At 34.5% G+C, this 12,859-nt stretch overlaps 1 protein-coding gene and 1 pseudogene across 1 annotated transcript; one reads left to right on the top strand and one right to left on the bottom strand.

Annotated features, from left to right (window-relative positions):
- Positions 1-630: 630 nt before the first annotated feature.
- On the bottom strand, positions 631-1,344 carry LOC142630617 (flavonol 7-O-beta-glucosyltransferase UGT74F1-like). The gene has a single exon (XM_075804641.1). The coding sequence runs from the start codon at positions 1,339-1,341 to the stop codon at positions 631-633; it is 711 nt and encodes a 236-aa protein (XP_075660756.1). The 5' UTR covers positions 1,342-1,344.
- A 5,313-nt stretch (positions 1,345-6,657) lies between these two features.
- Positions 6,658-12,195, top strand: LOC142631963 (UDP-glycosyltransferase 74F2-like; annotated as a pseudogene).
- Positions 12,196-12,859: the final 664 nt, after the last annotated feature.

Below are 12,859 nucleotides of genomic sequence, written 5' to 3'. Positions count from 1 at the left end.
CATTATTTACGGAGCTATGGGGCTCAAATTTTTCTCCTTTTTACATTTCAGACTCTAAAGAATAGCTAGCTCACAAGAATTTTCTTTTGGCGCCGTAGGAATAATTTCTTTTTAATGTTTGTTTTAGTGCTAGGTTAATCATGTGGAAAGCTTATAATTTTGTGGATTGTTTGGTGTTATGAATTATGCGAAAATGTTAGTTGTCACTAAATTTGGAGAATAGTTATTGAATCATTTTTGGAGAATGGTTATTGTTTCTTACCTTCCACACTTGTGAGATTCTTAGACGTGTGATTGCTGTCACATATCTAGCTCATATAATTGGGTTTGAGATACGATTTATTTTTTAATAATTTGATAGTTGCGACGAGAAAGTAGAATTAATGATCAAGAAGTATCAGTCTGTTGAGCTACAAGATTCTTAGCTTGAGGTGAGATTAGTATTTAGATAATGTTTCACAACCAATCACAAACTTTAGAATTTTTTCATTAACCACAATGAATATTTAAAAAGAATGGCATCACTTTTCAAGGCAAGACAATTAGAGAAGAAAAAAAAGTGATTACGTTATCAAACTGCATCCTGAGTTGAGATTGTTACATGTGAAAAACAATATATAGTCTATTAAATTAGGAGTTTATGAATTTGGATACAAATTCATCAATGTTCTTGTCTGAACTGCCACCCTCACTACCAGCCTTTATTGCCAAATCCCTCCACTTCTTAGCATTCTCTAGGAAATCTTTCCCTCTCTCACCCTCCATTACTTCCTTGATGCAAAACTCAATCTCTTCTCTTTCAACAATACCATTCTCACAAACCTTAGCCCTCACTCCCACCTTCCACACATCCTGAACATACTTGGCATTTGTAGTTTGATCAGTCCATTGTGGCACCCCCACCATTGGCACTCCCAAGCTCAATGCCTCCAAGGTTGAATTCCAACCACAATGTGTTAAAAAGCAACCAATTGCCTTATTTGATAGCACTTCCAGTTGGGAGCACCATTGCACTACCAACCCTTTATTTCCTATCTCTTCCACAAATTTTTCAGGGAGCTTTGCTTCCTCAGAAGCCTTAACAACCCACAAGAAATGGAATTTACTTCCTTTCAAAGCAAATGCCAATTCCTCCATCTGCTTGCTGCTTAAACTAGCCATGCTACCAAAGGATGCATAAATTACAGACCCTTCTAGCTTAGTGTTGAGCCAATTATTGCAAACAAATGAGTCTGATATGAAAAGGTTAAGCCCATAATCATTGTCATTTTCTAAACGTTTGTCTAAATAGAAAGATGGAATTGTTGGTCCAATTGGCAGTAATCGACAAACTTTTGACATGAAGTCCACCACCTGATATGAGGAAGGATAATAATCAAATTTTTATTGGTACGAAAGGTTACAATAGCATTCCATGTACATGGCTTATCAGTTATAGATTATCCTTTGCTGCTTGGACATATACATCTTAAAATGAAAAGTCACATAATCTGAAAAGTTACACAGCAACAATTATATAATTGAAAACTTCTTGATGGTTACAACCTTCACAATAATGCTAGTATCATTGTCACAAACTTTGTTAGAATTGTTCTATGTGGCAAATTATGATTGGTTGTTTGTTAATATCGCAAAAGTCAACTATTTTTTCTTCATCACTCACAATATGTCAAATAGTTTTAGCAAAGTGTATGATACTAGTGTTATTGCAACCTTAATTCTAGCAAGATCTTTATGGAAGTTTCAGGTTAATTATGTTAGGATGAACATTTGCATCCAGTTATGCATAATAAATTGATCAAGTATTAGATGGAATAGCTATAGAAAAAACAATTGATTAGTATAACATTAATAGCTAAGAGCATTCACAGCAGTGGAGCTAAATAGCTATATTGCTATTTTAGCTCCACTCAAACCCCAAAAACCATCCTGCAGCAGTGGAGGCAAAGCTAAAAAAATTTAGCTTTGCGCTACAGTGCTCATGTATCAATACATGAGCACTGTAGCTGAGAGTTATAAAAAAAAAAGAATTTTTTATTCGGCCCCGATTAAAATAATACAAAGCCTCTCTCTCTCTCTCTCTCTCTCTCTCTCTTTTTCAGTCACTCTCATCTCTGTGTGCACTGAAGCTTTCAACTCTCATCTCTTCTCTTTCAACTCTCTCAACTCACTCAAGCTCACCGCCGCCGGCCCGTCACCGACCCACGCCGTCCGAAGCTCTCAACTATCTCAAGCTCACCGTCGCCGAGACCCACGCCGTCCTCTCTCAAGCTCACCGTCGCTGAGACCCACGCCGTCCGAAGCTCTCAACTCTCTCAAGCTCACCGTCGCCGAGACCCACCAGCTGAGACCCACCGTCACCGACCCACCGCCGATCAACCCTCTCAACCTCAGACCCACTTCGTCCCAAGCTCTCAAACCCACACCGTCACCGACCCTCCAAGCCGCCGATTAGCTCAGACCCACGCCGCCGATCCTTATGAGTTTGATCTGGGTTTTTGGTTGAGTTTGACCGCCGATCCTTCTGAGCTCACCGCCGATCCTTCTGGGTTTTGCTCCATTTTTTTTCCTTTCTTTTATCACCGTGCCTCTCTCTGTCTCTCATTCACTTTCGTAAAGAAAAGTTCGAGGATTGAAGAAATGAAACAAACAAAGAGGAAAAAAATACGGGTATTTGGGTGAAACCAACAAATAAGATAAATAATAAAAATAAAATAAAGAATAATAAGAAATTAAAATTAAGTAATGTTTTATAATATTTTTGTAATAAATTTTAAGCGGTAGATTATTACTATTTAATATTGGTGAGAAAAAAATAATTTTTTTGATGGTGGCGGTTGCGGTGGTGGTGGCGCTTGCAATGGCGGTGATGGTAGTGACAAAGTGGTGATGACAACACGTGATTGATTGTTTATCGGTAGATAATATATTATTCTATTACGTGGCGGCGGTGGCGGCGGTGACGGTGGGCGGCGGTGACGGTAGTGATTGCGGTGGCGGTGGAAGAGTCGGCATGGTGGTAGTGGTAGTGATAGGTTGGTTGGTTGTGATTGTTATTTATCAGAATGAATATATTATTTTATCAGAAGTAGATATATTATTTTATTGTGAAGTTTATATTATTTTATTGTGTTGAAAGTTAAAATAGATTCACTGTTGCAGCATGTTTTGTAAAATGTATAGGTAAAATAGATAAAGTAACTTTTTGTGAAACTAAAAAGCTAAATTTTTAGCTCTACTGCTGTGGATGCTCTTATACACTAGTTAATTATTACGAAGTTAGAGCGTATGGTTTAATATATGGGTGAGTCTAATCTGTGGGCCTATTAACTGAACAGGACCATTTATTTTAACTAACCTATCACCTAAACAACTAGTCCAAAGAAAGTATTACCCAAAAATGAGCCCATAGCCTAGAAAGTTAGTGCTGAAGTCTATTATGGCAATGTCTATGGTCCAAGCTTACAGGCACTCAGAAGCCAAAAATTCATGAAAAAATTCAAGCAAAATAAATGAGAGGTGAGAGATATATACGCAGCATTTTCCGCTAAGCATCTCGCAATGGGTCAAGCGGCATCCGTGGAGAATGGCTGGGTCATTTGCGGCGGCGGCTTGGAATTCTGATCGGTCCGTACGGTGGCGTTTGCTGGTTGGTATTTTGTGTTTGGGGATTTCGGGTTTGTGGCTTATGAAGGAAAGGTGTTTGAGTTTGGGTTTGAATGGGGATTTTGGGTTTGGTTAGGATTTGGGGTTATGCAGCTTTTGCTTGTCTTCCCTCAGGACTGGGACTTTCTACCAAGATATTTGAATCTCTCTCTCTCTGTTTTTGATGGCTTTGGAAAATTATAAAACAAAGAAACGTAGTGAAGATTTTAAGAGATGAAAAAAATCAGGTAATAATTCTTAGTTGTGAAATCAAACGGAAATGAAGAAGTGTTTTTTGAATTTGAAACACGTCTCCATGTTTCAAATTCAAAACATGCTTCACTTGCTGTTTTGTTTGCTTTCATCCCACTGAACTCGCTGGAAAAGTGCAGTGAAAACAGTTACAAAATGGTACAGGGCACACTCGGGGGGACAAGGTTTTGGAGAGAGAATTTAGTCCCCTGAATTTTGAATAATTAATCGTTGAATTGCATTTTTTTTTTTAATATTTTCATAAATATATCAAATTTCGTACAAATTAAATATCATTTACTCTGGCTCATGCAAATTTGTGGGAGATAGACTTTTGAGTCTTGACCAATCTTAAACATGCGTTGAACCTAAACCTCAACTTATATATAAATCCTCCTTCATGCACAATTTTCATAGAGAAGGTAACCATCCCATGTTCCTCGAGAGAGACTAAATGTTGTAAGAAAATTTTGTTAAAAAAGAGTATTTCTCTCAACTCACAACTACTAGTGAGCTCATTGGTGTTGATGTGGACAAGTTCATTTGTGGATGAAGTTCTATGAAAAAGGGCTAGAGTTTTGAAGTCCCCATGGCAAAAGTCTAATGATCAAGTTGTTTACTAGAGTTATAATTCTGTCTAATAAAATTATTATAAGCATATGCTGATTGTAACAACTGTTCACTAATTCGTTAACTTGGGTCAACCTAGTTTTTTCAATTTATTAACTAACTTCATTCAAAAATCAAGTTATTAACATTTTAGAGTTAATTCTAATTCTAAAACCCAAAATACATCAAAATATGAAGTTTTTCATTGCCTTAAATCGTTATGTACTTCAGAAATTTATGGCTTAAAAAATGTGTAAGTTGTAACTCTTACCCCATATATAATTTGAATTCATATATGCGTATAATTGTGATTATTTTTAATTATATTTAGACATATACACAAGTTATACACTAAATACTTATTATGAAGCTATAGTGTATTGTTTAATATATGGGTGAGCCTAATATGTGGGCCTATTAACTAAACAGTGGACCATTTATTAACAAACTCATCACCTAAACAACTAGCACAAAGAAAGTTAGCCCAACAATGAACCCATGGCCGAAGAAAAATGAATGCTTCAGAAAAGAAAGAAGGCAGATCAAACCGCAGTGGAATCAGCAATAAAACGACGTCTTATTGCTTTGACAAGAGGAATAAAGGGACGCAAGAAACGGCAGCATTATGCTCAATGAAAACACGGAATCAACAATTGCGAAATTGTAAACCCAAATCAGTTATAAGAAGAGCCAGCTGTCAATCTCTTATTGGTCCAATGATTAACCCGTTACTTAGTGCAGTCTGTTAATCTGTTTCTCCTTCCTTCTTGCTTCTCTCTGATATTGTATAAATAGGCAGAGTAGATATTTATTTTGTAAGCTCTTTCATTTTTTCTTTTCTTGATTCAATAAGAAAATCCTTTTATTGAGAGAGCTGCTTTACTTTTTGCATCAGGTAACAAAAAGCTTTAGTTTGTGATCATGTACTAACAATTCCCCACCCCCCCCCACAAAAAAAAAATGCATGGTTGAATGAGTTTTTCAATCCCTTGAAATTATCCCTAAGGACTTATAAAAAGTTTATTGAATGAGTTTTGTATATGTCCAGAAATTATTTTTGGAGGCTTTTCCCTTGATCTTGAATGACAAGCTCATTGAATGATCATATCTACCACATGTGGGCTAGACCATCGGTACTATGATGCGCAAACGCCCCGCAGTGGCAGAGGCATGAATTTGCGGACTTGACCCGATATCAATCCTACCACTATAAATGAATAGATATACTGTAAGTGTCTACCGGACATATAACTTTAATTCAATGATTCAGAGTGATCATGATCAGTTTGCATTTTTTTCATTAACACAATAAGCATTTAATTTTGGAAAAAAGAACCATTTATTTCGAAAACACGTTGTTTTTGCTTTTCGTACATGTTCCACTTGGCATAAGGTGAAAAAAAAAAAAAAAAGATAAAAAAAAGAAGCAAATATGGCATAGTAAGATAACAATGCTAGTAACACACAAATGCTCACTTTATCGCAACTGTTTTAGAGCATCCACAGCAGTGGAGCTAAAAAATTAGCTTTTTAGCTTCACTAAAAGTTACTTTATCTATTTTACCTATACATATTTACACACATGCTGCACCAGTGGATCTATTTTAGCTTTCAACACAATAAAATAATATAAACATCACAATAAAATAATATATCTTCTACAATAAAATAATATATCCCACAACTCAAAAAACATTCACAACACCAACTATAATAAAATAATATTTTTTTTGTTTAGCTCTCATGAACAGTGCACATCTATCTATAGATGTGCACTGTTCATTAGAGCTAAAAAAAAAAAGATTTAGCTCCACTACTGGAGCATGCTTCTTGGTGTTTGAAGAGCTAAAAAATATCAATATACCAATATACCACCACTGTTGTGAGTGCTCTTACGTGGCCACTCTACGACTAGTAAGCTCATTTGATAGTGACAAACAAACCATTGCAGTTTGTCAACGCACGAAATAGTTAAGACAAATTGTATATTTACGCGCGTTATTAATATTATTGATAATAAAAATATGCCATAACTTTTGAAGTTGAAAAGATGGCACGCACAACCTAGTACTTACCAGTATTTGTTTTTCTTTATAACATTTAATTTAATATAATATAATTTTTTTCTTTGGAAATGTCGAGTCGCATACTTCCTCCTACAAATAGGGTTCACCAAATAGCAAGACATACAACTCTCTTCCTAATATAGCTCTAAGTTAGAAAGCTACTAAACTCAATAGTTGTTGAGCTAGCTCCCGAGTGAGAGAGAAATGGAAAACAAAGCTTATAGAGGCCACGTCTTAGCTTTACCATTTCCAATCCAAGGCCACATAAATCCATTGCTCCAATTCTCTAAACGTTTGGTCTCCAAAGGGCTTAAAGCTACACTAGCCACAACCCTTTTCATCCACAACACCATGCAACCCCAATCATCAAGCTCTCTCCAATTTGACACAATATCAGATGGCTATGATGAAGGTGGGTTCGCCCAAGCAGAAACTATCCATGCATGTCTCAATCGTATGGAAACTATCGGCTCAAAAACACTGGCTGACCTTATTATAAAGAACAAAAACACTGCAAACGCAATTGATTGCATAATCTACGACCCTTTTTTGCCTTGGGCTTTGGAAGTATCTAAAAAGTTTGGCATATATGGAGCTGCTTTCTTCACTCAAACTTGTGCTGTGAATTTCATATACTATCATGTGCATCATGGACTATTGAAGCTACCAATTACTTCCACACCCATCTCAATTCCTGGTCTACCTGTGCTTGAGCTTGAAGATATGCCATCTTTCATCAGTCTGCCTGGATCGTACCCAGCTTACTTTGAGATGGTGCTCAATCAATTTTCTAGCACCGATAAAGCCGATGCAGTTCTTGTCAACACTTTCTAGGAGCTAGAGCCTGAGGTGGGTAATTATGATATACAATAATTTCATTTTTATAATTTTCATATAAGAAATTGTTTTATGTGTGGGTCGGACTGCCTTTTTTATTTATTTTTATTTTTTTATGAACGTGTCGGACTGCCTATTTTTTATCATTTCACTCTTCTTTTAGAATAGACAATAGAGGAGATGAAAGTGATTATAGAGGTAATGCAAAATTTAAAATATAATATTTACAAATTGAGGTATCTCCAGTAAAAAAAAGGAATTTAGATATTTATTTATATTGGTGTGAAAATCTGATAATGATTAAAATGGTCAGTATGTCAATCGTCCAAAGTCCAAATTCATAGTCGTTAGAAAAACCAAACCCAGAGTCGTTAAAAAAAAAAGAAAAAAAAGTGAAGAGTCAGAGACCTAACGAATGAACCTCTTCAAAATCAATAAATTATATGCCACATCAATTTATAATGTTATGATGAATAATTTGTAATAATTTTAGCATTTTTTTTATTAAAAAAATTACTCATGCTGGGCGCCCTAATTATTTTGGGTCTCCTACCATCCCAATTATATATGTTGCATGCTCACACCAACCTGTCTGAATCGGAAATACTTACCCATTAATAGAACATGTTCGGATACCATTTTTTAAGCCAACAAATAAATGCATTGTTTTCTTTAATTTTTTTTTAAATATTAATTTATTAATTTATATTTTTCAAACACTTTTTTCCTTCTGTTTACCTTACTCATAGAGGAGTTCTAATATCACTTGATTCACTGGTTAGAAATTTGATCGTGGCTTAGAAGCTCTTATTTCAAATTTGTTAGAAATTTAATCTCCAAATTGTTTTATGTGGCTCTATTAATGTAACACGTTGGAAAGCCATTTTTTAAGCCACTAAGAGTGAGTTTTGTTCAGCTTTTTAAAATTGGACTTTTTGAAAAAATTGGGTTTTCAAAAAGTGCGGTATGAAAAAATACTTTTTAAAAAAGTTAAGTGTTTTGCTAACACTTATAAAAGTAGCGGTTTGAGTGGTAAATTACAAAAAAAGACAATGTATATATAAAGTGTTGTGAAAATACATTCTAAAAAGTTATTCTAAAAATTACTTTCAAAGTTTCTAAAAAATTATTTTTTCTCATAAATATTAACTAATAATAACCTATCACTTAAGATTTATTGTGAAAGTATTATGAAAATATTGTGATAACATTTCTCAATTTTAATTTTTCATTCTTTATTTTATTTTCCCCTTGTTTCTTTACTTTTTTTGTCACCCATATATCCTTCTTCTTTTTTTCCCCTCTTTATTTCTCCTCCACACACGTACCCTTCTCTTTTTCTTTTTTTCTTTTTTTTCTTCTTCCTTTCTCTCTTTTTTCTTACCACTTCGTCTGCAAGCTTCTTTCCCTCTATTCCATCAAAACACACAAACTTAAAGGTCACACACACCACACCATTTGGTTCTCATCAAACGAAGATAGAGGGGGAAATCACCAAGGGAGGAATGGGTCAAATCGGTGCTTGATCTCTACCTTCACCGCCGCCTGTCTTCCTCAACACACCTCCATCATCTACTGATCTGCTCTACCTTCACCGCTACCTGTCTTCCTCCCCACTGCTGCTTGATCTCTTCGCCACTGCCAATAACATGTGGTAGAAATGGGCAAGATCATTTTTTTATTTCATTATTGGGTTCCTTTGTAAAATTGTGTTATAAACAAAGGGATAAAATTGGGTTTTTAAGAAAAACTAATGTTCAATTTGGGAAATTTGCGCAACGGTAACATGAAACACACCAGCACTTTTTTGCAATGGAGCTAAAGGTTGCTTCCGCGATTTGGGTTTTTCCTTCACAAATGAAAACGTAGCTTTTTTAGAAAAAAACAACTTTTAAAATCTTACCAAACGCACATTTTATTTATTTGGTTTCAAAAAGCGTGTTTCAGCTTCTAAAAGCTGAAACAATAGGGCACTAAATAAGTTTATTATTTTGTTTTCTTTTCTTTTTAAAAATTTATTATTACTACTGCGTACTCTTAGCTTGATGATCATTCTATAAGTACAAAATTCTTGTGGTGTGAGAATAAGGGTCGAAATTCAAGTTTCCAAGAACAAACATTACATACACATACACTTAGATTAAAGTAAAATTTATATTTTGTATATATAAAAAAAAAAAAACTTTATTACTTTTCAATTTCTACCTTATCCCTTTTTTTTTACATGTTAGGGCATATGTGATTGGAATTTAGGAACATATGTCAACATTTTAGTTTATAGCTAATCTTTTGACAAAACGCACTTGACTTGTAATTGGGTAGATTTAGGATGTGTTTAATACTTTAAGGAATAAAAGTTCAAGTCCAAGTATTGAAGCCATGCAAGTATGTCCAAGAATCAAGTAATGAAGTGCTAAATTTTAAAACTCGATAGCTAGTATCTATAAAGGTTTAAAAGCTACTGAAGCTCGTGCCTCGATAGCTAGCTCAATAGATGGCTATCTATCGAGGTTTATGAAACTTAGTTTTTCTACATTGTTTTTCATCCAATACGTGAGTATGTGTTTGGGCTTTCTTTTCTCATAACCCTAAACATATATAACGATTATTTTAAGGGTCGTATCAGGTTGCACAACCAAGAGCACAATTACACAAGAGCATAATTCCTCAAATGTAACCAGAAACTTAGTTTGCCCTAGTTATTGAGAAGTTGTTGTGTTTGTATACCGTAGGGTCTTGTAACCAAGCAACTTCATGATCTTCATGTGTTGAAGAACATAAGTACTTTACAGCCAGCATCCTTCTTAAGTTGGTGATCAAGTCGCGTACTAGGATCCACGTATCTTTTGGTTAGCCACGTACTGGGAGCCGTGCAATACAAGGAGAGATTGTCACTATAGAACAAGTCCAATTGAGTATTGGGGTAAGGATTCAACTGTAAGTTGGTATAAGGTACTAAGATTCCTTTACTTATAACTGCTTTTTAAGATAATAGTAGATTCTCGGGAGTGGTGACCTTCAAATCACCCGGTAGAGTTTTTGCCGTGTAGGTTTTCCCATTCATAAACAAATTACCATATCAAATTTAATTTCTGTTACATTTAGTTATTTGGTGATTTGTTTGTGCTGCCACGCTCATTGCATGTAATTGAACCTAATTAATTTACTTGGCTAATTAATTTGTTAATTCATTACAAGGGGTCAATATATTTTTTGGTCTATCATTACACAATGTTCATATTGAAAATTCTCATATATATATATATATATATATATATATATATATATATATATATATATATATATATATATATATATATCACTTAGAGATTTTATTCTCACTTAAGGAGGTCTTATACAAACACACTTTGTTATAAATTTATTATACAATTTGTCTTTTGCAGAGTCCATTAACATAGCATGTTGAGATATCTTTTATCTCAAAAGCAAAAACAATGAGTTTGAGCTTATGAATGTCATACTTTTAAAAAAAAAAAAAAAAATTATGGATGTCTCAGTTGAAAATATCAAGAGCTGTCAATTGAGTAATAAGGATCTTAGCTATTAATGTTATACTAGTCAATTGTTTTTTCTATAGTTATTTCATCTAATACTCGATCAATTTATTATGCATAACTAGATGCAAATGCTCATCCTAACATAATTAACCTGAAACTTCCATAAAGATCTTGCTAGAATTAAGGTTGCAATAATACTAGTATCATACACTTTGCTAAAACTATTCGACATATTGCGAGTGATGAAGAAAAAACAGTTGACTTTTGCGATATTAACAAACAACCAAGCATAATTTGACACATAGAACAATTCTAACAAAGTTTGTGACAATGATACTAGCATTATCGTGAAGGTTGTAACCATCAAGAAGTTTTCAATTATATAATTGTTGCTGTGTAACTTTTAAGATTATGTGACTTTTCATTTTAAGATGTATATGTCCAAGCAGCGAAGGATAATCTATAACTGATAAGCCATGTACATGGAATGCTATTGTAACCTTTCGTACCAATAGAAATTTGATTATTATCCTTCCTCATATCAGGTGGTGGACTCCATGTCAAAAGTTTGTTGATTACTGCCAATTGGACCAACAATTCCATCTTTCTATTTAGACAAACGTTTAGAAAATGACAATGATTATGGGCTTAACCTTTTCATATCAGACTCATTTGTTTGCAATAATTGGCTCAACACTAAGCCAGAAGGGTCTGTAATCTATGCATCCTTTGGTAGCATGGCTAGTTTAAGCAGCAAGCAGATGGAGGAATTGGCATTTGCTTTAAAAGGAAGTAAATTCCATTTCTTGTGGGTTGTTAAGGCTTCTGAGGAAGCAAAGCTCCCTGAAAAATTTGTGGAAGAGATAGGAAATAAAGGGTTGGTAGTGCAATGGTGCTCCCAACTGGAAGTGCTATCAAATAAGGCAATTGGTTGCTTTTTAACACATTGTGGTTGGAATTCAACCTTGGAGGCATTGAGCTTGGGAGTGCCAATGGTGGGGGTGCCACAATGGACTGATCAAACTACAAATGCCAAGTATGTTCAGGATGTGTGGAAGGTGGGAGTGAGGGCTAAGGTTTGTGAGAATGGTATTGTTGAAAGAGAAGAGATTGAGTTTTGCATCAAGGAAGTAATGGAGGGTGAGAGAGGGAAAGATTTCCTAGAGAATGCTAAGAAGTGGAGGGATTTGGCAATAAAGGCTGGTAGTGAGGGTGGCAATTCAGACAAGAACATTGATGTATTTGTATCCAAATTCATAAACTCCTAATTTAATAGACTATATATTGTTTTTCAGATGTAACAATCTCAACTCAGGATGCAGTTTGATAATGCAATCACTTTTTTTTCTTCTCTAATTGTCTTGCCTCGATTCTTTTTAAATATTCATTGTGGTTAATGAAAAAATTCTAAGTTTGTGATTGGTTGTGAAACATTATCTAAATACTAATCTCACCTCAAGCTAAGAATCTTGTAGCTCAACAGACTGATACTTCTTGATCATTAATTCTACTTTCTCGTCGCAACTATCAAATTATTAAAAAAAAAAAAAATCGTATCTCAAACCCAATTATATGAGCTAGATATGTGACAGCAATCACACGTCTAAGAATCTCACAAGTGTGGAAGGAAAGAAACAATAACCGTTCTCCAAAAATGATTCAATAACTATTCTCCAAATTTAGTGACAACTAACATTTTCGCATAATTCATAGCACCAAACAATCCACAAAATTATAAGCTTTCCACATGATTAACCTAGCACTAAAACAAACATTAAAAAGAAATTATTCCTACGGCGCCAAAAGAAAATTCTTGTGAGCTAGCTATTCTTTAGAGTTTGAAATGTAAAAAGGAGAAAAATTTGAGCCCCATAGCTCCGTAAATAATGAATAAACATAACTAGCTAGAAGAATTAAATAAAAACAAGAACA

This window comes from Castanea sativa, chromosome 4 (assembly GCF_040712315.1).
Source record: "Castanea sativa cultivar Marrone di Chiusa Pesio chromosome 4, ASM4071231v1".
In the NCBI taxonomy this organism is placed as follows: Eukaryota; Viridiplantae; Streptophyta; class Magnoliopsida; order Fagales; family Fagaceae; genus Castanea; species Castanea sativa.
Note: the sequence above shows the minus strand (reverse complement) of the source record. Positions and strands in the feature narration are given on the sequence as shown.

What these genes read in the sequence shown, in the direction of transcription:
- LOC142630617 (XM_075804641.1), bottom strand. Translation starts at nt 1,341, where the DNA reads ATGTCAAAAGTTTGTCGATTACTGCCAATTGGACCAACAATTCCATCT.